The sequence below is a fragment of the Hibiscus syriacus genome, unplaced genomic scaffold, assembly GCF_006381635.1.
Source record: "Hibiscus syriacus cultivar Baekdansim isolate YM2019G1 unplaced genomic scaffold, ASM638163v2 tig00001914_pilon, whole genome shotgun sequence".
In the NCBI taxonomy this organism is placed as follows: domain Eukaryota; kingdom Viridiplantae; phylum Streptophyta; class Magnoliopsida; order Malvales; family Malvaceae; genus Hibiscus; species Hibiscus syriacus.
Genome location: NW_024061897.1, coordinates 1 through 27,028, shown reverse-complemented (window position 1 = coordinate 27,028; position 27,028 = coordinate 1). Strand labels below are relative to the sequence as shown.

The 27,028-nt window shown below is 33.6% G+C and overlaps 1 protein-coding gene and 3 pseudogenes across 1 annotated transcript; 2 read left to right on the top strand and 2 right to left on the bottom strand.

Moving 5' to 3' along the window:
* The first annotated feature begins 260 nt into the window (after positions 1-260).
* LOC120136870 lies at positions 261-4,825 on the top strand (annotated as a pseudogene).
* A 242-nt stretch (positions 4,826-5,067) lies between these two features.
* Positions 5,068-7,192, bottom strand: LOC120136853 (annotated as a pseudogene).
* Positions 7,193-9,915: 2,723 nt separating this feature from the next.
* Positions 9,916-11,925, bottom strand: LOC120136864 (annotated as a pseudogene).
* Positions 11,926-25,171: 13,246 nt separating this feature from the next.
* LOC120136843 (quinone oxidoreductase PIG3-like) lies at positions 25,172-25,748 on the top strand (the record flags this gene model as incomplete). The annotated part of the gene is made up of 3 exons (XM_039152793.1): positions 25,172-25,209; positions 25,259-25,409; positions 25,576-25,748. Coding segments are annotated over exons 1-3 (362 nt in total), but the record flags the coding sequence as incomplete, so codon positions are not given.
* Positions 25,749-27,028: the final 1,280 nt, after the last annotated feature.

Below are 27,028 nucleotides of genomic sequence, written 5' to 3'. Positions count from 1 at the left end.
AGTAATTAATTTGGTAAATTTTTCATTCAATATGATATTTTGGAGAAAAATATCTAAAACATGTTAGTTAACAATATCTACACAATTTATCATTTTTTTTAATAAATGAAAAATCCATGTGAGATGGAGTGATAGTCAAGTGAGATATTCATACGCCACCAATGTTTTTTTTTTCTATTGCAGCTGTTGTCATTCCATGAAAATTACAAAAATAATTTTTAAAAAAATTCCTTTTCCTCTTGTTTTTTGGCTTATAAATTTACAGGAGAGGAAGCAGCTATCGTACCGGTTCACCAAAAACCTCTTCTTTTTTGTCCATTCGAATGCTATCCATTCAAACTGTGACGTTGCTTCCTCTGTGTTTCGCCGCTTCATTCAACTTGCTTATCCCAAGTTTTTTTGGGTACTCTTTTTCACAGCTACAGCTTTGATCAATCATTTTTTCATATTCAATTTATGATTTTTCTAATGGTCGGTGCATCAAGATCCGGTAATAGTTCAGTCTTTCTGTTTCTCTTCTTGTAGGATATCATCTTAGCTTCCTTTTTGTTTTGGGTTTTCTCGTTTTACTCTTTTGTTTCTCAATAAAAAAAAATGGAACCTTTTCTGTTAAAACTGTTGTTTTTCCTCTTGATAGTTTCGTTTTTGCTTTTAAATCTGGACGAGGAGTTCAAAACAGTAATACCCACAGCCTTAGATCTAACAAATACACAATCGAACTCTTTGTTTGATTTCAAACTTGTTTGTTTTCCTCTTTGTTGTATTCTGTTCTGTTTCTATTCTAGATTTTTGGGTGTCGGTCTAAATTTCTAATTTTAGAATGGCAATGTGAAAAACACTTTGAGACGGCACATGCTCATGCACAAGCTTCAACTAATTTAATCAACGTCTTTTGTTTCAAGCTTAAATATTTATTTTATCCTCCTCGTGCAACTTCAAATTCCTTATCTCAGTTGCTGAAGCTAAAAAGAAAAAAAAGGGTTTTTTGTTGTTGTTGTTGTTAGTAGCTTATACGATGCATCATTTACCTTGAATTTCCTTGCAGTTTGTTTTGAGGGTAATAGAAAATCTTTGATTGTATGAAGACATTTCAATCATGGAATGCGCTGGTCAAGAAAATAAATTCTTTATTTGAGGGGGTATTTTTTTTCTTTTGCTTCAAGCTTGAAGGCCTTGTGAGATAGAAATTTCAGTAGCATTTTAGTTTTAAAGTTTCTAATTCTATGATGTTTTTGCAGGTAAACTGCAGATTTATAATGAATCAGCTTCGATTTACGGGAATTATTTGTACAGTTATGTTGTTCATTGTGTATAGAACCACAAATTATCAATACCTTAAGACAGAGGTTTGTCAACTCTTTTTTCTCTAGATTTCTGTGGTTTTCTATATTTGTTGTGGCATTGTGGTTATCAATTGTGGATCTTTTGTTACCTTTTGTTCACTAGGTTATCGACACAATGGTTTATTGGAATAAGCTGTCTGAAAAATGATTGCACCTTATGAGGCTTGCTATATCTATATTCTAATATCTTTTAAATGCTTTTCTCTTATTGTCAGATGGAAAACAAATTTCACCCTTTCGGAACTGTAAAGGTAAACTCGTTCTTTCACTTGCAATCTTGCATATACCATGCCAAGTTAGATTTTAGTTCCTTTCCAAGCTTGAGCTTGTACAAGTTGAAGCATTTTGTTTTTCTTCTGAATATGTTTGAGAATGAGTTGATTAAGTGCTTGCATTGTATGCTGTTAGGATTTATTTTCCTTCAATTGTTTCCTCGACTATTGTGTTGCATATTATTTTTGTGGCTAGGATAACCGGTATGGGAAACTAAAAAGTATGTTTGTGCCTAGGATCATCGATTGCATTATGGGAAATTTATAGGTTTGCCTCGTGGCATTATGCAAGCTCGTTCAGATTTGGAACTAAGGCCTCTATGGTCAAGCAGTTCGCAGGCAAAGGCGAGTCTCTAATCTTTTTGTATGCTAGCATGAATTTATGCATGCAGCCCACTTTCTTTGTTGTTTTTCTCTTCAAATGGTAACAGTAACGGATGAACTTGGTAGGCTTTGCAGTTCAATGACTGTTGTTATCTGCTGGATTCTTGTTATTCTTGTATAAAGATGATATTCTATACAAACGTATATAAAATTAGATGGTCATCTCATTTCAGGCTAGTGGTTCAACAAACAAGAACTTGCTGGCAATGCCAGTTGGTATCAAGCAAAAGGATAATGTTGACCATGTCGTGCAAAAGGTATTCTGTCTTGTCCTGTTGATTTTCAAATTTGTTGAAACTGCATATTCTTTTCCTAATTTTGTTGAATTCAGTTTCTTGCAGCGAACTTTCCATTATTTGTTTCATTATGATGGCAACGTGGATGGATGGTGGGATCTTGGTTGGGGTGAGAAAGCCATTCACACGGTAGCTCATAACCAAACAAAGTGGTAAGACTCGCTACTGGTCCTAGGACTCTTACGAAATGTGTTGGGGATGTGTCATATCAAAATTTGAGTGTAAATAAACACGGACTGCACCTATTGTAGGTTCTCCATTGAAGCTGTTTCTGATGAGATGGGGAATAATGATTATTGGTTTTAAGTAGGAGTCGTTCGACAGTTTGTGTTACTGTCAATATAACATAATGAAAAATAGATTAATGTTCGTATGTGCCAACCCTTGGAGCTTGGTCTACTATAAAATACGGTTATGGACTTTGGACTGCTTGAAGAATATTATTCTATCAATTCTCTATTTGATGAAATTTCCTGATTAATTGCCAAACTAGTCTGTCCGTTTTGCTGCTTCAGTATGGCATTCATATGTTTACTTTCTCCGTTTAATTGAATATTGGATAAGCTTCTTGATCTCTTCCTTCTTTCAGGTGGTTTGCAAAGCGCTTCTACATCCTGATATTGTGTCCGTTTATGACTACATATTCTCTGGGATGAAGATTTGGGGGTTGAACATTTTGACCCTATAAGGTAAATGGCTTTATGACATTTCTAGTGCATGCAATATCTGATGTTCTCTTGCCTTAGCATGATTTTGTATTCCTCGTTGATAATATAATCTTCTGTCAGTTTCTCAATGAGACAACATTAGTTCTCTCTTTCACTCGGTCACTATCTGTGCTTTGCGGGACTTTTGCTTGTTGCTTAATGACAGTAGCAGTTTTTTCCTTTTGGTAAAACTCGAACATTTTGATTGATTGGATCATCTTCCTTTTCCAGGTACCTAGATATTGTGAGGTCTGAAGGTTTAGAGATTTCTCAGCCAGCTTTAGACCCAAATTCAACAGAAATACACCATAGAATCACTATACGCGCGAGAAAGAAAAGGTTCATAGGTAAACAGGATGGCCTCTGATTATTCACAAAAGGCTTGCATATTATTGCTTGCATAACACTGAAATGTAAAGATTTGATCATCAGGATAGTCTATGACCTCAGAGGAAAACAAAGTGTTCAAATTCAAGCGAGGGGCCACCATGCACCGGGTCAGTATTTATCATATTGCTAGAATGCATGATAGAATGTTTCAAGCAACTTGATGACAATAATTTTGTTCATCAAAGTATTCGCAGAAGTGCAATTTAAATTGCATACACCCATATGAGATTCTCTACTACGAGCTGATAGAGTTATTTGACTATCCAGTAGATTAGACTGATGAGAAATGGACTGAAACTCTCGAAGTATTTCTAGTTTCGTTATCCGATTAATGATCACTATACTAATTTTAGTCATTCATGTTACTTTTGTAGATTTGTTGAGGGAATGACTCCTGTGTTTTCTAGATCTGCCTGGTATTGTGCATGGCATCTCATACAGGTAAATTTGCATGCTGTCCTCGTCGACGTAGAAATTTAACGATGAAGCTGTTGATTCTTGTTCTTTCTCTAATTTAGACTTTTTCTTTTCTGTCCTTTTTCTATTTTTCATCCAGAATGATCTTGTACGTGGATGGGGAGTAGATATGAAGCTCGGGTATTGTGCGCAGGTATGACTCGCTTGATGCTGTTTTTTCACCTGCGTTCATTTCCCTTTCATTTCTAATAAACATATATTTCTGCATACAGCTTAGAAATAAAATATTTATAATCGTTATGTAATTACTCAGGGCGATCGTTCAAAGGTGGGCGTGGTTGATAGAGAGTACATTGTTCATAAGGGTATACAAAGTTTGGGAGGTAGTGGGCATCCCACAATGAGGACACCCGTAAAGGTTATGCTTTAACTCCTTCCCTCCTCATAAGTTCTGCTTATCATTTGTTCATCAATTAAACTATGATAAGTGACCTGATTCATCAAGGCTATCATGCTGCACTAGATTGATTGCAATGTATTCGGTTTCTTAACGAATTTTTCTGCTGACATGCAGAGACACGTGGCTTCAAGTTTCGATCTACGGACTGAGGTGAGATTATTATTTCTTCAGTTCACCAATGTTTCCTTATCAGTAGTGCTTAAGCAACATCTCTAGGACTCCACCCGAAAGAGAGGAGACATAATAGATAGCCTTGTGGGACATGAGTCTTGCTTAGATTTTTCCACAAATGAATTCTAACAAAATCATTGTCGCAAATTCGAAGGCAGTCGACATGGGAACTTAAGGTGTTCAAAGAACGATGGAATCAAGCTGTGGAGGAAGACAAGAACTGGGTGGATCCATTTCTGAAGTATCAAAGGCGCAGCAGACTACAAAAAAGGACAGGACAACTAGGTTTCTAGCTCATGGTATGATAGTGGTGGATGCTGGATAAATAGGGTTGGAAGTTTCATCCATTACTTTGTATGTTCCTTAGCTTGTAGAGCAATTTGTTGGATGGTATTTCATTATATGAATAATTTTTCTTACCATGCTTCCAAAATTTCTCTAAATACAAGGATCAAATTTAATATGAAGTTAATATTTTAATCAAAATAGTTAACAGTTCTAATTAACTGAACTAATGCCATCAGCCCGTTATAAATTGCGTCAAACTGAAGTACAAAGATTAAACTGTAAATCTGAGCGTAGTAGGTGTATCAAAGTCAAGTATGACCAATATTAATGATATCGTTGTTGATGTTGTTAACATAATCATTTATGAATGGTCAAATTACAAAGTACACATGAATGGTGACTAACAACAAACATTCCCAAAATAAAGTTACAAGTCATATTCAAAGGTTGTTTGAGATTAAACAATCCTATGTTTCTGGTCCTCTTTGCATAAATTTAAGTTGATGCTGCAAAACCTTCTTCAGAACCACCAAAAACCTTGTTCAAGATCATGGCTAATCTAACCCCTCCTTGAGCAATCCTTTTCATTACAACCGGCATCCTTGAATCGAAGTACTCCTCTATAAAACCAACAAGAACAAAAGGAAGTATTAATGGTGTCTTTATTCTTTTAGAAATCGGTTTAATTGTGTTCTCGGTTCCTGTATTCTTCGCACATTTGAGATTAGTTCATTAAAAGTAGAGGGAATAGCTTTTGAATGCGCAAAGAGTTGAGGACAGAGAGCATAATTAGACCTTTACGTAATAGTATACGTACCCGCCAGTGTTTGTCCAGACTTTCGCCTTTGTAACCCCATTTGCAAGCTATGTTAATGCTCTCTGTAGCATACCTACAAATGTGAAAAACGGGATCATTGATTAAACCCTAAACAGATTATCAAGCATGTAAATAGGCTCCTCGAGCTCTTCATTTTTCTTCTTGTATGTATCCGCTCGTGTCAGACACGTGGACATCAGAATATGGACCTTTAAAAATTACATACCCGTACTCATTATTCGAGTTCGAGAAACATAGACAAAAACCCATTTTTCTGAATTCACTAGATTGATTTATAATTGTCCTAAAAAGGGTTGAAGCTTACTTGTTCAGGCATGGAAGAAGTCATCACATGTTCCCATGCTGCAACATCATCATACCAGATTCCCTGCTTATGGTTGGATACAAATATGTCATGTGATCTGTTAATATAGTATTTGTACTCTTAGTTGCAGAGATGAAGGGTCGAACTCTGATAACATAAAAAGAATAGGAATATAGGGACAGAACTCGAATAAAATTCGAACTTACATCGGTGAAATTCCCTACTAAGTCTTCTTGAAGGGTGTCCAAGTTCTGTTCATAGTAGTCCTTAAGAGCTGTAAGGATGATCTCCCTATCCCACACCTATACATACATGATGCAGATTAAATTTCTGTTTGTTTAATTCTAAAGTTTAGTTTAATCAGAAAATACTCACATGATGCAGGTTCGATTTGTGCCTAAACCAGCGCAACGCGATGGTATTCCCTCCTTCGTCGCTCGTGAAACCGACGTGCATCGGCTGATGGATATCTCCCATGAAGTGTGACAAGAACAACAAGGCTTCTGTCATGTTATCTGGAGAGAAACAACGAGGCCATTGGTGTTACAGAGGATGATAACGATCTAATCACGGAACGAGTGAGTAATAAGGTTACTTACGGCGACGATCCGAAGATCCCTCCCTGAAGTGCAGAAGCTGTGAGGTATAGTTTTGGATTGCACCAGCAACACACATGTCCTTTAGGCCGTGCTGATCATGACAGTCCCCTAGAACAAACGACAAGTTTTGCATTATTTATATGTATAGAATTCATTATTGATAAAAACAAAGATTGCTTAGCTTTCTGCTTACTCGAAAATTCATACTTGCAAGCATTATCCGGAGTATCGATGAAGTGGAGTGGACTTGTCCATCGATATCTGTACCAATGCCGGACTTGGTCCGGCCATACACAGAGGGACGAAAGGTCTCCGTTGGCGTAGTCCGGTAGCAAATTTTCAACAGCTGCTGCAGCCTCAGGCTCTAATAGACCCTATTGCAAATGAGAAGTAAATTTCTTATTATGCTCTCACGACATGATCCGATGCATTGAACCGAACTGAATCGAATCTTGTACCGAGTAAATCGAAACAAAAACAAAAGGAATAATGGAACAAACAGTACCTGAGCAATGCGACATGTTAAAATGTGACCTTCTTTGCTCCAACCATGGGTTGTAGGCATCAAAATCAGAGCCAGAGCCGCCAACAAAACAACCCTAAACGAAGACATCCTCCCCAACACGACCATCGTCAAAAGTCTTTCTGCTAGCCAACACAGTTAACGCTCTTGTTCGTTTATAAATTTCGACAACTCAACACAACAGAAGAATGGTCCATAACAATGAGTTCATCTTGTATAAATAATGCAAACAATATACGTGATCATTGAGTATAGGTTTGCATTTCCACTGTTTCACGTTACCCAAAAGCTTGACCTGGTATCAATAAGATAAACGTAAAAGCTATTTAACTATAATTTCCATGTCATCGAAGAGTTGACATAGGTTTCTTGTGTGTCTATGGTCGTCTTTTTTTTGTCTAGGTACGATCATTAAATGAGTGATCGATTATATATAGAAGTAGAATAATGTTGAATCTCTACGTAAACGATAAAGTTCTTCAAATATTACTCATATTTTATATTTATTAATTTAAATTCGAAATTTAATTTAAATAATATCACTCTTTCATAAGTTGGTTTTCTATATCGAAAGAATGGCAGCATGGTAATGAATTCTGCCCAGGATTGTCTTAGTTGATGCTTCTCGGCAATTGCATCAAGTGGTTATGCATTCACGCTACGATACGTGTCCTTCCAATCATAAAAGAAGAAGAAAAAGAAAGGGTCTAACTTCACTAAAGGTCTGTAAACTATTGCTTATATTTTAAATACGTCCATGAATTTCAAAAAGTTCTACTCAAAATAAACCACAACGTATGCACAAATGGTTATTTTATTCTATATTCTTTTTTTTAAACATTTCAATCTTAATATTTTGATTATTAGTCAAAATAACATGTTGGATCAAAATTGTTAATTGACTAACGATCAACACATGTTGTTGACGTGACATTTTCACACGTATTTAAATGATGATGTAACACATGTCATGTCATCTAAAATGATAATGTGACATGTACCACGTTGTTAAAATGATGACATGATAAATGTCATGTCACCTAAAATGATTATGTGGCATGCACTACATCATCAAAATAATGATGTAGCACATATCATATTATCAATTAAACATATGTGAAAATAACACGTTAACAATATATGCCGATAGTTAGTTAACTAACAATTTCATTCGACATGAAATATTTGACCAAAAATTAAAATATTAGAAGCTAAAATACTCAAAAAAAAAATTAAAGACTTAATCGATAAGTTACAATTAATCTCATCAAAACCTAACACCACTTGAATCTCAAGTTTTGCCCATTACTATATCTTATCATTCAGATTCCTACATATTCACAATTATATTTTTTTAGCTTTAATCGCATGTGGTGGATCTAGAAATAATTTTAGAGTTGATATAAATATGTTAATAATATAAATTTTTGATTAAGGTGAGCACAACTAAAATTTCTAAGTAAATCGCACCATCAATGAAAAAATAATTAATGAAAAAATTTAAATTTCAAAATACGTATACACCTCAAATACATGTAAATCTGCCACTATGTAGATAGTGGTGGATATTGGATATATACAGTTGGAAGTTCATCCATTACTTTGAATTTTTCTTAGTTAATTGAGCAATTTGTTGGATGGTATTTCATCATTTAAATAATTTTTTACCATTCTTCCAATTTTTTTTTAAAATACAAGGACCAAATTTAGCATGAAATTAATTAACATTTTAATCAAATAGTTAACAGTTCTAATTAATTGAACTAATGCCATCAGTTCATTATAAATTGTGTCAAACTGATGTTAAGGATTAAATTGTAAATCAGAGCATCGTTGATGGATCAAAATCAAATTTGACAATTTAATGATATTATTGTTGATGTTGTTAAATAATTATTATGAATGGTCAAAGTACATTGCCGGGGCGTTCATAATTCATTAAATTGAATTATTGATTAAACTGAAATTTCGGTCAATTAATTTTTAGTTCAGTCGATTAATGGTAATGATCTTTTAAATTTTGGTTTGGTTAATTCAATTGAAATGAGTTAATTAATTGAATTAATCAAATTAACATAAATTATAAATATTTAATATATATATATATTTTAGCTTAAGGGATGTTTAACTTTGATTTTAACCGAAATAACCGACTAAATTAACCAAATAAAAAAATATATTAAATATTTAATATAATATATATTATTTATAAATTTTGATTAATTCGGTTAACCAACCAATAACCGAATTTAATTCAATTCGATTAAATATTTAAATTTTTGATTCGGTTGACGGTTAAAAGAAAAACCGACTAATAAAATTTGAATAATTTGATTCGATCAATTAACTGTTTCAACACCTTTACATGTACACATGATTACATGAATGGTGACTAACATTGAACATACATGCAAATAAAATTACGTACTTAAGTCAATTTCAAAGATTGTTTTAAACGAGGTATAATGATAAAATTATTTGTCAAGCCTCGTATAAATGATATTTTATTTTATTTTTATTTTAACACTTTAATCTTTAAAATTTGATTTTTAATCAAAACAATTTATATTAGATGAGAATTATTATTTAATTGACAGTGAACACAATTGATGAATAATAATTTTATATGTGTTTAATTATTAACGTGATGTATTCACTTCATTCAAAAGTGATGATATAATGTATCACGTCACCTAAATGATGGTGTGACATGTATTACATTACCCAAAGTGATAATTATGCAATTAAATATTTATAAAAATGTCACGTTAAAAATATATGTTCGTTAGTTAACTAACGGTTTATATAATAAGAGTTATTCTAAAATACTTTAAAGAAAAACAAATAAAATGATGATTATGCAAATGTCAAAAAGACTGATTTTATTATTATGAAATGTTTTTCTGGTCCTTTTTGCATAAATTTAAGTTGTTGTTGTAAAACCTTCTTCAGATCCGCCAAGAACCTTGTTCAAGATCATGGCTAATCTAACCCCTCCTTGAGCAGTCCTTTCCATTACAATAGGCATCCTTGAATCGAAATATTCCTCTATAAAACCAACAAGAACAAAAAGAAAGTATTAATGTTGTCTCTACTCTTTTAGAAATCGGGTTAATTGTGTTCTCAGTTCATGTACTCTTCGCACATTTGAATTCCATGAATTTGAGGGGCTAGCTTCCGAATGTGCAAAGAGTTGAGGACTGAGACCATAATTAGACCTTTACGGAATAGTATACGTTTGTCCAGACTTTACGCCATTGTAACCCCATTGCAGGCCATGGTTATGCTCTCTGTAGCATACCTACAAATGTGAAAAATGGTAACTTTGAGTAAACGCTAAACAGATTAGCAAGCAAGTAAACCCCAATCAAACACAAGGATGTCGGAATATGACCTTTAAAGATTCTTTATATATATATATAACTAAGAAAGTCGAACTATACCCGATCTCGTAATCATAATTGAGATCGAGTAAATATATATATAACTAAGAAAATTAATATATAACCGTATCTCGTAATCATAATTTGAGATCAAGTAAATATATACATATAACTAAGAAAAGTCGAAATATACTCGTAATCATATAATTCGAGATCAAGTAAATATATATATAACTAAGAAAATTCGAAGTAACGTTTGTATCTCGTAATCATAATTCGAGATCGAGTAACATACACAATAACTCATTTTTCTGAATTCAGTAAATTGGTTTATAATTGTCCTGAAAAGGGTGAAGCTTACTTGTTCGAGCATGGAAGAAGATCATCACATTGTCCCATGATGAAACATCATCAGACCATATTCCCTGCTTATTGTTGGATGCAATATAAATCATGTGATCTGTTAGTAATTAGTGTACTGCTTTAGTCTTAGTTCCGGAGACAAAGGGTCGAACTCTGATAGCATAAAACGAATACGAAAATAGGGACGGAACAAGAATAAAAATTGAACTTACATCAGTGAAATTCCCTACCAAGTCTTGTTGGAGGGCGTCCAAGTTATTTCCATAGTAGTCCTTAAGAGCTGTAAGGATGATCTCCCTATCCCACACCTATACATACATTGTTGGAATCCACCATTGTGGCCTAGTAAATTGCTGTTGTTAACTCTAAATTGGTTTAATCAGAAATACTCACATGAAGCAAATTCGATTTGTGCTTAAACCAGCGCAACGCGATGGTGTTCCCTCCTTCGTCGCTCGTGAAACCGACGTGCATCGGCTGATGGATATCTCCCATGAAGTGCGACAAGAACAACAATGCTTCTGTCATGTTATCTTTAGAGAAACGAGGCCGTTGGTGTTACGGAGAACGTAATGATCGAATCACGGAAGGAGTAATGTTTCTTACAGCGACGATTTGAAGATCCATCCCTCAAGTGCAGAAGCTGTGAGGTAAAGTTTTGGATTGCACCGGCAACACACATGTCCTTTTCGCCCTGCTGATTATGACAGTCCCCTAGAACAAATGACAATTTTGCATTATTCATATCTATAACTAATTCATTATTGATAAAAAAGATTGCTTAGCTTTCTGCTTACTCGAAAATTCATACGAGCAAGCACCATCGATATCTATACCAACTCCGGATTTGGTCCGCCCATACGCAGAGCGACGAAAGGTCTCCGTTGGCATAGTCCGGTAGCAAATTTGCAACAGCAGCTGCAGCCTCAGGCTCCAGTAGACCCTATTGCAAATGACAAGTACATATCTTATCACGCACTCACGACACGATCCGATAAATCAAACCGAATTGTGTATCGAATAAATCTAACCCTAAACAAACGGAGTAATGGAAGAAACAGTACCTGAGCATCCGACATGTTAAAATGTGACCTTCTTTGCTCCAACCGTGGGTTGTAGGCATCAAAATCGGAGCCAGAGCGGCCAACAAACAACCCAAAGGAAGGCATCCTCCCCAACACGACCATCATCAAAAGTCTTTCTTGTATAAATTTCGACAATCAACAACACAAAAAGAAATGGTCCCACAACAATGAGTTCATCTTGTATATATAATGCAAACATTATACCTGATATCTCAATAATAAAGATAAAAGCTACTCTATTTAACTATAATTCCTTGTCGTTTGTTGAAGTACGAACGTTATGTAGGTTGTTAAGGGTTATTTGCAAGCTAGTGTACAGCTGTATGGTTGTTAGGCAGTTACATGCAATCTTGCACACTATAAATATGTAAAGGCTGCTTCAATAAATAATGCAGTTAATTTATATTCAAAATCCTTGTACTAAAGAGTTCACGTCTTCCAAGCGTTGACATAATTTTCGTGTGTGTTAAGCTAGTTTCTTTACGTCTAAGTTGAATAGTCAATATAAATCTTGATTATATTTAAGCTAAGATCATGTTAAATTCTTATATAACTGGTGAAGTTCTTCCAATATCAAATTTTGTATTTATTAATTAAAACTCAAGATTTTAGTTAAAGAACATCAAACCTTTTCCGAGCTAATATATGTCGATAAGCTGGTTTTTGATAAAGAAGGTCATGGATTTTGTCCGGAATTGCCTTAGTTGATGCTTCTCGGCAACTACAAGTGCTCGTGCATTCATACCCGTTTTTCTAGATTTTGGTGATCTTGGATGAATAAAAAAATTAGAACTCTAATCGAGATTTAAATTATAGCTTGTATTTGTCTTGACCGTACTGCGTTTATCGCTATTGTGGACATAACGATTGATATTACAGTACTACAAATATCGTGGTTGTAGATTTTAATAACATATATATTTTGGAATCATAGTTTTGGACGATGTTGTTATTAATGCATAACATTCATTGTTGCGGTTATAAATCGTTATTTAATTAATTGTTCGTAATAACAATTGTTGAAAAATAAATTTTAAGGGTAGTTCCATAATAACAAGTATTGAAAAATGAGTCCTAATAAAAAAAATTTAAAAATAAATTTTAAGAGTATGTCATAATAACAAATATTAAAAAATTGGACCTCTAATAAGAATTACTAAAAAAAATTGGACTAATACCAACAATAAGTATTAGGATAAATTAAAATTTAAAAGCATGCCCTAATAACAAATATTGAAAAAATTGGATCCCTAATAATAAGAATTGAGAAATTGGGCTTTTAATAATAAATGTTAGAAAAAATATTGACAAAAAAATTATACAGTTACAAGAATATTAGAGAAAAAATTAAATTATAAGAGTAGACACTTAATAATAAATATTAGAAAAAAACTAAACCCATATAATAAATATTAGGAAAAAAATTGAACCCCTAATAACAAGCATTAAAATAATTGGACCCTATAATTGATATAAAACTTTTTTTTACGAGTGTAATACATTATAAAAATTCTAGGCCCAAGACAGGTATCCTCCAACAAAATTGGCTCATTAGATGATGTGTATAATTAATTGGCTCTCAGAATTTTATTTGATTCTCGACAATTCGTCATATCGATGTGATAAGTTTGTCTAAATAATATTTTTAAATGGACTCAGATAAATGAGGCCCGTGGAGTTTATATTTTAATATTTTCAGGAATTCATTACATTGACATGACGAGTTTCAAGTGAATTTAAATTAATTTAAAAAAATAAAGTAATTCATTACGTTGACATGACAAATTTTAAGTGAATTTAAAATCAACTAGTTATTATAGTCGTTGTGCAACGAACATGTTTTTAAATTTAAAAATTATAGATGTTGGAACACATCAAAGTGATTTGATGAGTTTTGTCGAATTTCTTTTAAAAATAATTATTTAAACTAATTTTTACAAATCAATAATAGAAGTTTTTTAAACTAATACAATCACTAAAAATAAATATTTTTTTATTATATTTCCTAAATCTTGACGATGCCGAGGAAGACTGAATAATAATATCATGGAGCTCGTCGATTTCTTTTGGTTGTTCGCCTTAATCGTCTTCGTCTTCATCGTCATTTGCTTCTTCTTCAACATAAGGGTATTGAACATCGCTCCACTTTGATTTTCACCTTTAAAATGCGATGATGTGTATTTAAGATATTTGACGTCATCATTGATGTCATTGACTCGAATAGCTCACCAAATCAATACCTCATTGACCATATAGAATATGATCCCATTCACCTATAGGTTTTGTCGAAGATGGTTGAGCTCCTTGCATTGCATACCATGAACCTTCAACATGATTTGATCGACTCTCCATTGAAGCATGATATGGAGGATAAAAATCATAACTGATTTGAGATGCAAAATATCCTGCAGAAGCATAACCAAAAGAAGATGCTAGAATTGATGATTTATGCCCTTTGCGTATTTGGCCTTCATTTCTTTCCATTCGACCCTATCTCTCGATGTTGTTAAATATGATTCTGATTTGCTTCATAATTTCGGAGGTAGGGGATATTTCAAATCAATACCAACAGTTGTAACCTCGAAACGCATAGACACAAATATGTAACTCATTCCATTGATGAATGTATACAACATGTTTCCTCGACCAATTCTCTTTATGCTTCCCACGTGTATCAATTCTAATGAGCTCGTCCAACTTAAATATTTTCATAGGAATTGGTTGATAGGACGCAAATTGACGCAACACTCTATCTATGACATGCATATCAACAAACACAAAATGAAACAAAGGTGTTACGGCACACCATAACTCCGAGCCTTCAAAAAATCCATGTGGCAGTAGTCGATAGTTCTCCGGCTCACAATACGGAATCGAAAAAAATTGTAAACATTAATTAAATTATAAAATTTAGTATAAATTATAAATAAATAAAATTTTAAATAATTTACTAAAATGATATTTCCACATGTCGACCGACGACATTGATCTTCATTCGTAGATCAATTTTTGTTGCCCCCGACAACTTTGTCTCGATAATTTTATGTCACTATCTAAACAATATAATAAATAAAAAATTAAAAATGATGATACAAAATATGTAACACCCTCAACCCGTACCCGACCCGGATACGAGTCCGAGGTGTCACATTGACTTTTCAAACTTTGACTATTGACGAAAAATCAGGAAATTTAACTTTCATTAAAATAACATTGTTACTTTACACAGTTAACCAAAACAAGACAAAACTGATCAGAGCATTTGTAACATACACTTTTCTTACATGCCAACCATATACACGACAAAGACATACTTTATCCGTTACTTCTGATCTAATCTTCTAACAGTGCTGCTGTTCTTGCAACCTTACTTCCACTCTTCCTGATTCTTGGTACCTACGTGTAAATCACTTACACGCTAAGTCATAGACTTAGTGAGACATATAAATATAACAATAATGCATTCAATTTGAACATGAACATGCAATCTATCCATTCAACCATGTCGTACAATTCAATGTAAACAATAATAATATGATAACATATAACTATAACAATGTAATTACCTTTGATAACCTTTTATAGGCCCATGTACATTTTTGAGAAACTCAGGTATTCGAGTACATTGAGGTTGTGCACTATGCTGTCACCACAGCTCGTATGGGTCCTAGGGACTATGAAATTTGTCCCGAAGGACCTATGACTGTATTTGTTCCGAAGGACCACTCCTTAAGAACTATATACATATTACTGTGGATAAGATCTGTCTCAAAGACACTGTATGTAACATCCTCCATACGGGTTAGTGATTAAAGTGTAAGATTTTAATATGTCAGTGATCAAATTAAATTAATCGAAAAGTGAAGGAATTAATTAAAGATGTTGGGTAGGATGAATAATTAAGTGAATGAGAACTAAAAGGGTAAAAGGGTCATTGAGCAAAGGTAATAATTAAATAATAGATATTGGGTATTATAATATCCATGTGAAAGAAACAAGAGTTTCCAGATAACTCTTGACTTCTTTCTTCTCAACGTGAAGAGCCCAAGCAAGGTAAGTTTCTTTGTTTGTAAATGAGTTGTTGATTTTAAGGTTGGGTTTTGATTAGTAGATGATAAACTAAGCTTAAGGAAAGCTTAAATCATCTTAAAAACAAAGGATGGAGGGGTTAAGAGAGATTAAATTTGGAGTTTTTATATGAAATTGGAAAGGAATTGATAAGTAGAATTTGAAGTTAAATTTGACTTGTCAATAGTTAAATTAAGAGATTGGAGTGATAGAATTTGATTTTGAACACATTGAAAATTTGGTGATTTTTGAATCTTATGGAAGATAGAATTTTTGAGTTTAAGAAGTGATTATGGAGTAGAAATGAGTTTAAGTATGTGTATGAAAGTTAGGAATATTAAAGGAGATGATATATGAAGTGTTTGAGTGAAAATGAAGTAATTTCGGGTTGAAAATATGATTTGGGCAAGGGGAATCGGTACCCATTCAAGGGGAACCGATACCCCTTCAAACGAACAGAATTTCCAGTATGTCTTGAGGGAATCGATACCCCCATGGTAGGGAACCGATTCCCCTAAAGAAAATGTTAATATTGGTTTAATAAGTTCGTTTAAGTTGCTAGTATCCAATTACAAGGTGTAGGTATCTAATGATTACCTCGAAATGTACATTTATGTAGATTTACGCATAAAGAATTCCGGAACGTTTGGCAAGTAAGATTGATCAAGGGGAAGACAAGAGATTTGAATTGACTAGTGAGGCCAGGTGAGTGCATATTAATTAGTTTATGGTGCTAAATGGAAACAAGACTTGCGACAAGTCTTTTTCCTCTGTTAGAATGCATGATATATGATTACACGTATATGAATGACATGAATTGTATGTATGCATGATTATATGTTAACATGCTTTTGAATGTAATGTTATGAGAAGTATGTGCTATGTAATGTATATATATATATATATGAACATATGTGAAACTGAACTATGTGACTGCATGAGAAAGATATGAGCCATATGACATGATATGTGAACATGAGAAAACAAAGTATAAGATATGAACTATGTGATCCTATGAGAATATGAAAAGAAGCTATGTGACTACATGTATATGTGAAAGAAGCTATGAGCTTATATATGGCATGTGATATGAAAGTGTATATGTGAAATGATTGAAAATATATGTGAAAACAAGTATATGTTATGAGATCAATGATTACACGTACATGTGATACGTGACTGAAAAGAAAAGATATGTGGTTATAAGAGAAAGAATATGAATAAGTAATGTGAACTGTTATAAATGATAATGCCCATGTTATGTGATATGAGAGCTAGGGGTATAGTGGCATGCCAAGGGTCGAGGGTTACCTATGTTCTTCGGAACATATGGACTGTTTACCTATGTTCTTCGGAACATATGGACTGTTTACCTATGTTCTTCGGAACATATGGACTGTTTACCTATGTCCTTCGGGACATATGGACTGATTACCTAGGTTCTTCGGAATCTATGGACTGGTCCTCGGGACATTGATCGAGCTGTGGTGACAGCATATGTGTGCACAACCTCAATGTACTCGCATACCTTAAGTTCTCACTAGTGTACATGGGTAATAAAGTGATTAAACAAGCATACTGAATGTGATATGTATACGATGGGTTTATAAGTGGTTTGAAATGTGTTACGTGAACCATATGATGTTGTGTGTGTATAGTGTTTGATTGAAAGGTTAACAATAAAAAGTATGTGTACATGATAAAAACTGTTAATGATGAATTATGGGTCTGTATGTATTTACTGTAATTAATCTGATATGATTTTATATGATACGAAGAATGCATGGAATTGGTATAAACATGATAGAACAGAACATGCATGTATCGATATGTTTTAAAGTGCATAAGTCGTTATGCCTCACTAAGTCTTCGACTTAGCGTGTGATTGTTTCACGCGTAGGTTTCGAGAAGAGTAAAGAGTAATGCGGAGCAAGACAGGTCAGTTTTCCTTACCAAATGTCAGATCAGAAAATGTAGGTACTGTTTACCGAGTGTAGTTGGCATGTAGTCTAAAGATATAAATGGTATGAACTCTGATATCTGTTGTAAACGCTTTGAAATAATTAAATGTTATCAAAGTTTTAAATTACCCACTATTTTATACGAATGAATGTTTAAAAAGTCAATGTGACACTTCGGACTCGTATCCGGGTCGGATACGGGTTGGGGGTGTTACATTAATGGTATCAGAGCTAAGGTTTAGCCGATTCTCGGCATAAACCGAAGTCCAAAGTGTCATAAAAGGTGTACATGCCAACATAGATTGAAAAATTTCTGATTGATGTAAGGATATGTTGTCTTGCTAATAGAATAAGAATAGTTAATACAGTAGAAATCCGATCGTGATAATTTCAAAGTAAGTGAAAGGTGATATTCCTGATTGTGATAGCTATTCACTTGCCTGGCCAGGCAGGATGAAGAGGGACACCTCAGGAAATGCCTAGTAAGATCAAAAGTTGATTTCAGAAAGCTGAAATCATATCTGAATAATGATAGAAAGTTTTCATCGTTGGAATCGGAAAAACGATATAGAGTTATTGTGGATAAGATAGAATATGGTGAACGGGTGTCATAAGAATGTTAAAGATCTAAGGACGTGATGAGTACGTATAGAAGAACTTAAGGATAAGTGCATCAGTGACAAGTATATAAGATGTATAAATTCAGAGTTTATGAGTTTGAAACGAAGTGATAGTATTGCGCATAAACAAGAGTATGTTTATGATAAGGGTTTGCAGTTAAGATGAAAAGAGTTAGTATGGCTAACTAGAGTATGTGATAAAAATGTACTGGAATTATAAGATTATAAGATATTGTCAGGATATGAGAACCAAATCCGTAATGGATCTGGATCAGTTGCATATTTGGATCATAGTAATGTGGTATAGTAAAGGAAAAGGAAGTAAGAATTTGTATTAAGTAAAGCTGAGGATTGATAAGAAGAGTTTGAGAATATGTATATCGATGATCAGATTATAGGACACAGGAAGTCAGAATGTTGAGTTTGAGTAAAAGAAATTTCAGGATGTATGAGAATAGAGGTGAAATTGATAAGTTGAGTAAGCGAATGTTAAGATAATTAGATTGGAAAGAATGTATATGATTGGTATAAGAGGGCTTGTGCCCTAGACTGAACCAAAGTTATTATAGCTGTCAGAGTAAAGGTGCTAGAGTTATAAGATTGGAGGAAAGATATAGTGGAGTTAATTGATTATGATATGAATTTGAATATAATTGTATATTCTGAGCAGATAGCTATGATGTAGAAACAGAGATAAGTATTTGCATGGAACCTTCAGGAAGGAAAATAAAAGTATAAGAAATGAAAGGGATTGATTTAAAAGAATCAGATACGATAAATATGGAAGTACAGAGGACAGTTTTGATATAGAGTGATGAGATGAATGTTATTGTCAACGTGATGAGTGACATTATATGGAATTTTAGAAAGATCAAAGGAAAAATGCATAATCGAATGAGAGAAAAGACAACAATGGATTGGTATTATTGGTTATTGTTTATAGATAAACAACAGAAGATGAAGGTATAAATGAAAAAGATAGTCGAAAAACTAAAGGATTGAAAAGTAAGTTCTGATGATGACAAGAAAGAATAAGTCAGGGAAGCAACATAAGAACATTAGAAGATATGGTCTTATTAAGATGTGCAGTGAAAATTCGAGGACGAATTTTCTTATAAGGAGGGGAGATTTAACATCCTCCATACCGGGTTAGTGATTAAAGTGTAAGATTTTAATATGTCAGTGATCAAATTAAATTAATCGAAAAGTGAAGGAATAATTAAAGATGTTGGGTAGGATGAATAATTAAGTGAATGAGAAATAAAAGGGTAAAGGGTCATTGAGCAAAGGTAATATTAAATAATAGATATTGGGGATTATAATATCCATGTGAAAGAAACAAGAGTTTCCAGATAACTCTTGACTTTCTTTCTTCTTCACGTGAAGAGCCCAAGCAAAGGTAAGTTTCTTTGTTTGTAAATGAGTTGTTGATTTTAAGGTTGGGTTTGATTAGTAGATGATAACTAAGCTTAAGGAAAGCTTAAATCATCTTAAAAACAAAGGATGGAGGGGTTAAGAGAGATTAAAGATTGGAGTTTTATATGAAATTTTGGAAAGGAATTGATAAGTAGAATTTGAAGTTAAATTTGACTTGTCAATAGTTAAATTAAGAGATTTGGAGTGATAGAATTGATTTTGAAACACATTGAAAATTGGTATGATTTTTGAATCTTATATGGAAGATAGAATTTTGAGTTTAAAGAAGTGATTATGGAGTAGAAATGAGTTTAAGTATGTGTATGAAAGTTAGGAATATTAAAGGAGATGATATATGAAGTGTTTGAGTGAAAATGAAGTAATTTCGGTTGAAAATATGATTTCTGGCAAGGGGAATCGGTACCCATTCAAGGGGAACGATACCCCTTCAAACGAACAAGAATTTCCAGTATGTCTTGAGGAATCGATACCCCCATGGTAGGGAACCGATTCCCCCTAAAGAAAAATGTTAATATTGGTTTAATAAGTTCGTTTAAGTTGCTAGTATCCAATTACAAGGTGTAGGTATCTAATGATTACCTCGAAATGTACATTATGTAGATTCTACGCATAAAGAATTCCGGAACGTTTGGCAAGTAGATTGATCAAGGGGAAAGACAAGAGATTTGAATTGACTAGTGAGGCCAGGTGAATATTAATAGTTTATGGTGCTAAATGGAAACAAGACTTGCGACAAGTCTTTTTCCTCTGTTAGAATGCATGAATATATGATTACACGTATTGAATGACATGAATTGTATGTATGCATGATATGTGTTAACATGCTTTTGAATGTAATGTTATGAGAAGTATGTGCTATGTAATGTATATATATATATATATGAACATATGTGAAACTGAACTATGTGACTGCATGAGAAAGATATGAGCCATATGACATGATATATGTGAAACATGAGAAAACAAAGTATAAGATATGAACTATGTGATCCTATGAGAATATGAAAAGAAGCTATGTGAACATGTATATGTGAAAGAAGCTATGAGCTTATATGGCATGTGATATGAAAGTGTATATGTGAAATGATATGAATATATGTGAAAACAAGTATATGTTATGAGATCAATGATTACACGTACATGTGATACGTGACTGAAGAAAAGATATGTGGTTATAAGAGAAAGATATGAATAAGTAATGTGAACTGTTATAAATGATAATGCCCATGTTATGTGATATGAGAGCTAGGGGTATAGTTGGCATGCCAAGGTCGAGGGTTACCTATGTTCTTCGGAACATATGGACTGTTTACCTATGTTCTTCGGAACATATGGACTGTTTACCTATGTTTTTCGGAACATATGGACTGTTTACCTATGTCCTTCGGGACATATGGACTGATTACCTAGGTTCTTCGGAATCTATGGACTGGTCCTTCGGGACATTGATCGAGCTGTGGTGACAGCATATGTGTGCACAACCTCAATGTACTCGCATACCTTAAGTTCTCACTAGTGTACATGGGCTAATAAAGTGATTAAACAAGCATACTGAATGTGATATGTATACGATGGGTTTATAAGTGGTTTGAAATGTGTTACGTGAACCATATGATGTTGTGTGTATAGTGTTTGATTGAAAAGGTTAACAATAAAAGTATGTGATTACATGATAAACTGTTAATGATGAATTATGGGTCTGTATGTATTTACTGTAATTAATCTGATATGATTTTATATGATACGAAGAATGCATGGAATTGGTAACATGATAGAACAGAACATGCATGTTCGATATATGTTTTAAGTGCATTATAAGTCGTTATGCCTCACTAAGTCTTCGACTTAGCGTGTGATTGTTTCACGCGTAGGTTTCGAGAAGAGTAAAGAGTAATGCGGAGCAAGACAGGTCAGTTTTCCTTACCAATGTCAGATCAGAAAAATGTAGGTACTGTTTACCGAGTGTAGTTGGCATGTAGTCTAAAGATATAAATGGTATGAACTCTGATATCTGTTGTAAACGCTTTGAAATAAATTAAATGTTATCAAAGTTTTAAATTACCCACTATTTTATACGAATGAATGTTTAAAAAGTCAATGTGACACTTCGGACTCGTATCCGGGTCGGATACGGGTTGGGGGTGTTACACTGTAAATGTTCCAAATGATACATATACTCCCGAAGGACCACGTAGAACCCTCGACTCTTGGCATGCCAACCACGTAGAACCCTCGACTCTTGGCATGCCAACTATACCTATAGCTCTCATGTCGTATACCATGGGAATTATTCTTATGTTTCATGTGTTCATGTCATTCTCTTGTGATCACATAGCTCATATCTTATCATATCACATGTGCATTTGAGTCTTTTCATATATCATTTATCAAATCATATGAACATATATACTTTATGAATGTATCATAATTATCATGTATGCATATTCATAACTATTGTGCTATGAAAATCAACATATGAATTAGACTTATCACAAGTCTTATTCCATTGTACCATACTTCTAATATGTACTCACCTAGCCTTGCTTGACTCGATTCTAATCCTTCAATTGTTCCGGAACGATATCACTTTCTAAATCTACATATATACATTGATACATATCAGTATACTAATTGATATATTCTAAACTATCATTCCTTAGGCTAATAAGAAGCTATTTTTATCTTTTAATGAAGGCATGCATCAATGTACTACACCATGCATCGATATCCCTTGACAGGTGCATCGATGCACTATTCATGTATCGGTGCATAATCCTATTCGATGTTTGTATTTTAAGCAGGTGCATCGAGCACTCCTTATGCATCGATGCACTGATTGCATTCGATGTTCATTTATTTGAGAGTGCATCGATGCACATTGAAGTGCATCGATGCACACCCAGAATTACATTTTAAACACGAATTCACTCTCTTTCGCTTAATTCTTCATCTTTCACCTCCTTTAAATATTCCTAACTTTCATATACATACTTAAACTCACTTCTACTTCATATTCACTTCTTTAAACTCAAAATTCTATCTTCCATATGAAATCCAAGAATCATACTAAATTTCTACTTGTTCTAAATTCAATTCCATCACTTTATATCCCTTAATTAAGTGGATGCCAATTCAAATTTGTCTTCCAATATGAGTAATGAACTCTATTCCAAGATTTCATTCAAGAACTCAAAATCTTTAATCTCTCATATACTTTCATCTTGTTGTTTAAGAACAAATTAAACTTTCCTTAAGATTAATTATCATATAGTGATCATAACCCAACCTTTAAATCAACCAATAATCAAGAAATCACAAACTTACCTTTGAGCTTGGAGATACTGGAGGAAGAAGAAGAAGAAGAGAGTTTCCCAAATAACTCTTTCTTTCCCCCCGTGTGTTCATTTTAAAAGGGGAAAAATATATTTCTTATCAAATGACCAATTTGCCCTTTAATTCATTCTATAATTACCAAACAACCTTCAACTATATTTCAATAAGTCATTAAACTATTAACTATTTTACTTTTATCACCAAATTTCTAAAATTCTCATTTAGTCACTGACTCGGATTTCGGGATGTTACAAAATAAATTTAAAAATTTACTAAAAAGTAAAGTTAAAAAAAATACCTTCTAGTCTGAGGAAACTCAACCGGGGATTATGTAATTGATATAAATAGGAACCGATACTACAGGCAAGACTGTAGCAGACTAGATAACTCCCTACATCGATATTTTGACCCCTTTCAACAATTGTAGTCTTGCAAAGTTCCGGTATAAAAATGTCAAAATCTCTTAAAATTATTCAATATCGACAGATACTGAGTGCGTCAAATTCTTGGATTTATCAGGTAACAATATCCCTCCAATCAATTGGAGAAGATGCGATCGGGCTACAAATTTGACCTCATCCCAGTAGAGTCTTCATTCACTCGAAATTCGGACTCTAAAAAACTATCCATATATGTATCCGTTATGACATCTGATGGTAACCTCTTTCCCCAAACTTACTCACAAATATTGAATTGGTTGTAAGTGTTGTGTCTCACCAGTGCTGCACCATTTATCAAAACACTAAGTTGGTAAGTGATATCTTCCAACGTAATCATCGCTTCACCTCTTGAAAAATGAAAAGTATGTGTCTCAAGCCTCCAATGTTCAATCAGCGCCGAAATTATTGTAGGGTTCACCTTAAAGCTACGAAGAAATATGGTTGGATACAGTTGAATTGTTGTAGGGTTCACCCTAAAGATATCTGTAAGTGTCATTCCTCGTTGATGGATGCTCCGTTCTTTTTCCTAAAATATCAATTTCAACCAATTAATCAAATATACAGCATCAAGGCGTAACATTTATCTCGAGTAGTTATTTTGACAAGAATTCTTCAAAAAAATAATTTTTTCAAGAGTAATTTCTTCTTCTTACAATATAATAAAAACCCTAAACCTCAAACCCTATTTATAATCCAAAACTCAACGGCTATAACACTTAGAACTTTCAAAATCTCATGGAAGTCGTCATATTGAAATGATGAGTTACAAAGTAACCATTACTTTCTGATTGTTGCCCAATGATTAGTTAATTTTAAATTTTAAAGAACTCGTCACGTTAATATGACAAATTCTGTTATTTTTAATTTTAAAAATTAAAAATATTATTTTAAATGAATATGTCATGTCGACGTGACAAATTCTTAAAAATATATTAAAGTATTAAATTCCAAAATCTAAATTACCTAAGTTGTTTCAAAAATATTATTCAAACAAATTCATCACTTGTGGGATAGCATTTCCCCTAAAAACAGAATAAAATTATGATAGCCTAATGAGTTAATTAATTATACCGCTTAACCTAATGGACCAATTATGCCCTTTGTCTAGGCCAATACGACCCTGCATGCATTCACGCTAAAGATACGGGTGGTGTTGGAGTTGCCTTCCAATCATAAAAGAAGAAGAAGAAGAAGAGGGGCTAACTTAACTAAAGGTTCCTAAACTATTGCTATATTCTAAATAGGTACTTAAATTTCAAGAAGTTCTAATCAAATTCTCAAAACACATTTTTATCAGCTATGTCCTTTAGTTAGCCTCACCCTAACAGTTAATTTAAGTGTTAAATAATTCTTTTTAAATCTTGAGGACTTAATTGATAAGTCACAAATTAAACCCATCAAAACCTAACCCAGTTCTGGAATCTCGTTTCTTGCCTATATTTCCTTATCTAACATCCTCTGCATAGCCGAAATAAAGAAAGAAAAAAAGATGAAGGCAGTGGTGATAACAACAGCAGGAGGCCAGAGGTGTTGCAATTACAGCAAGTTGATGACCCAGAAATCAAGGATGATGAAGCCTCATCAAGGTTGAAGCCACTGCTTTAAACCGGGCCGATACTCTCCAGAGGAAAGGTTCTTACCCTCCTCCAAAGGGTGCTAGCCCTTACCCTGGCCTTGAATGTTCAGGCACCGTCCTAGCTGTTGGCAACAATGTTTCTCGCTGGAAAGTTGGTGATCAGTAAAATTGAAGAAACCCCACTTCTTAATTGAAAAGATGTGATTTTTATATGAACGATACGATGTTTTGTTTTTCACGGAATGAGGCTTAAATATTGAATTTTGTTGAGCTTTTAGCCTTTTTAGGAAATTAGGTTTGTGCTATATTATATGCAGGTGTGTGCTCTTCTTAATGGAGGTGGGTATGCTGAGAAAGTGGCGGTTCCAGTTTGGACATGTTCTTCCCATCCCACCTGGGGTGTCACTCAAAGATGTTGTGCTGGTTTGCCTGAAGTGGCTTGTACTGTTTGGTCCGTTTTTATGAGTCGTCGGCCGGGGAAACTTTCCTGGTAACCATTATCCACTTGTGTCTATGTATCATTCAGTGACCTAGTTCAATGCTTTGGGTTGCTAGGGTAACTCGGTTTGACGACATGATTCATGGATAAGCTTAGTTGGTTATCTTAGGATTTGTGTATAGAGCAGGTGTGTGCCAATTCTTAGGCCTGTAAACGAACCGAACGCACACGAACGGAGGTATGTTCATGTTCGTTCATTTAATAAATAGACGAAACATAAAAGAACACGAACAAACGAACAAAATTTTTTTTGTTCATGTTCGTTATTAAGGAATATAATATGTTCATGTTCGTTCATTAAAAAATAAACGAACATAAACGAACACGAACATAAACGAACACGAACATAAATGAACACGAACATAAACGAACATAAACGTTGGAGACCCTACCTTCCATTGTTCTTTCATGAAAAATCGACAATGCAAATAATCAAATCTACAGTGATAAATAGCGTAAGAGTATATTAGCAGTGATGAAATGTTTGAAGATATCAAATATTTGATCGATCTTTTAAGATATTAAATTATTCACACAACTTTAATTTAACGCTAACATTTATCTTAGTGGTCCATGATTACATATGAACAATCATTTTTCGCTATTACACTCTTTTCAGAAATTGCATAGAAATCTTTGTTTTGTTTTTGGCAAATTCTATATATTTTCTCTTTATTGATGCTCATATACTTCCGATTGTTACCTTTATCTTCCCATCTATTTCTAGAAAGAAGTATGATGTTTTTTGAGTTTAGATGTGAAGATACCTGCAATAACTTTACATATCAACTATGAAGTCAATAAAACAGAGAAAGAGATGAAACAGACCTGTAAAACTTCATTGCACTATAATATAACTTGTTTTGAAGCTTCAGCGATCGTCTCCACTCTCTAGTGAACACTAGGGTTTGGGGAAAAAAGGGGAAATGAATATAGGTGCGATGTGCCTCACAGGTTAACATATTGGATTTAATCTCCAAATAAAATTGGGTTAATTATGGAGTTGGTCATCAGAATATCAGATAATTAATATTTTTTAAGGTACTTACAAATTGGTCACCAAATTGATTTAAGAAGATGAGTTAAACATAATGAATGAACATAAACGAACATAATCGAACGAACCATAAACAAACATAACCGAACGAAACATAATCGAACGTTCACGAACGTAAATGAACGAACGAGACCTATGTCATGTTCGTTTTAATTAAACGAACAAAAATATTGTTCATGTTCGTTCATTTAATAAATAAACGCACATAAACGAA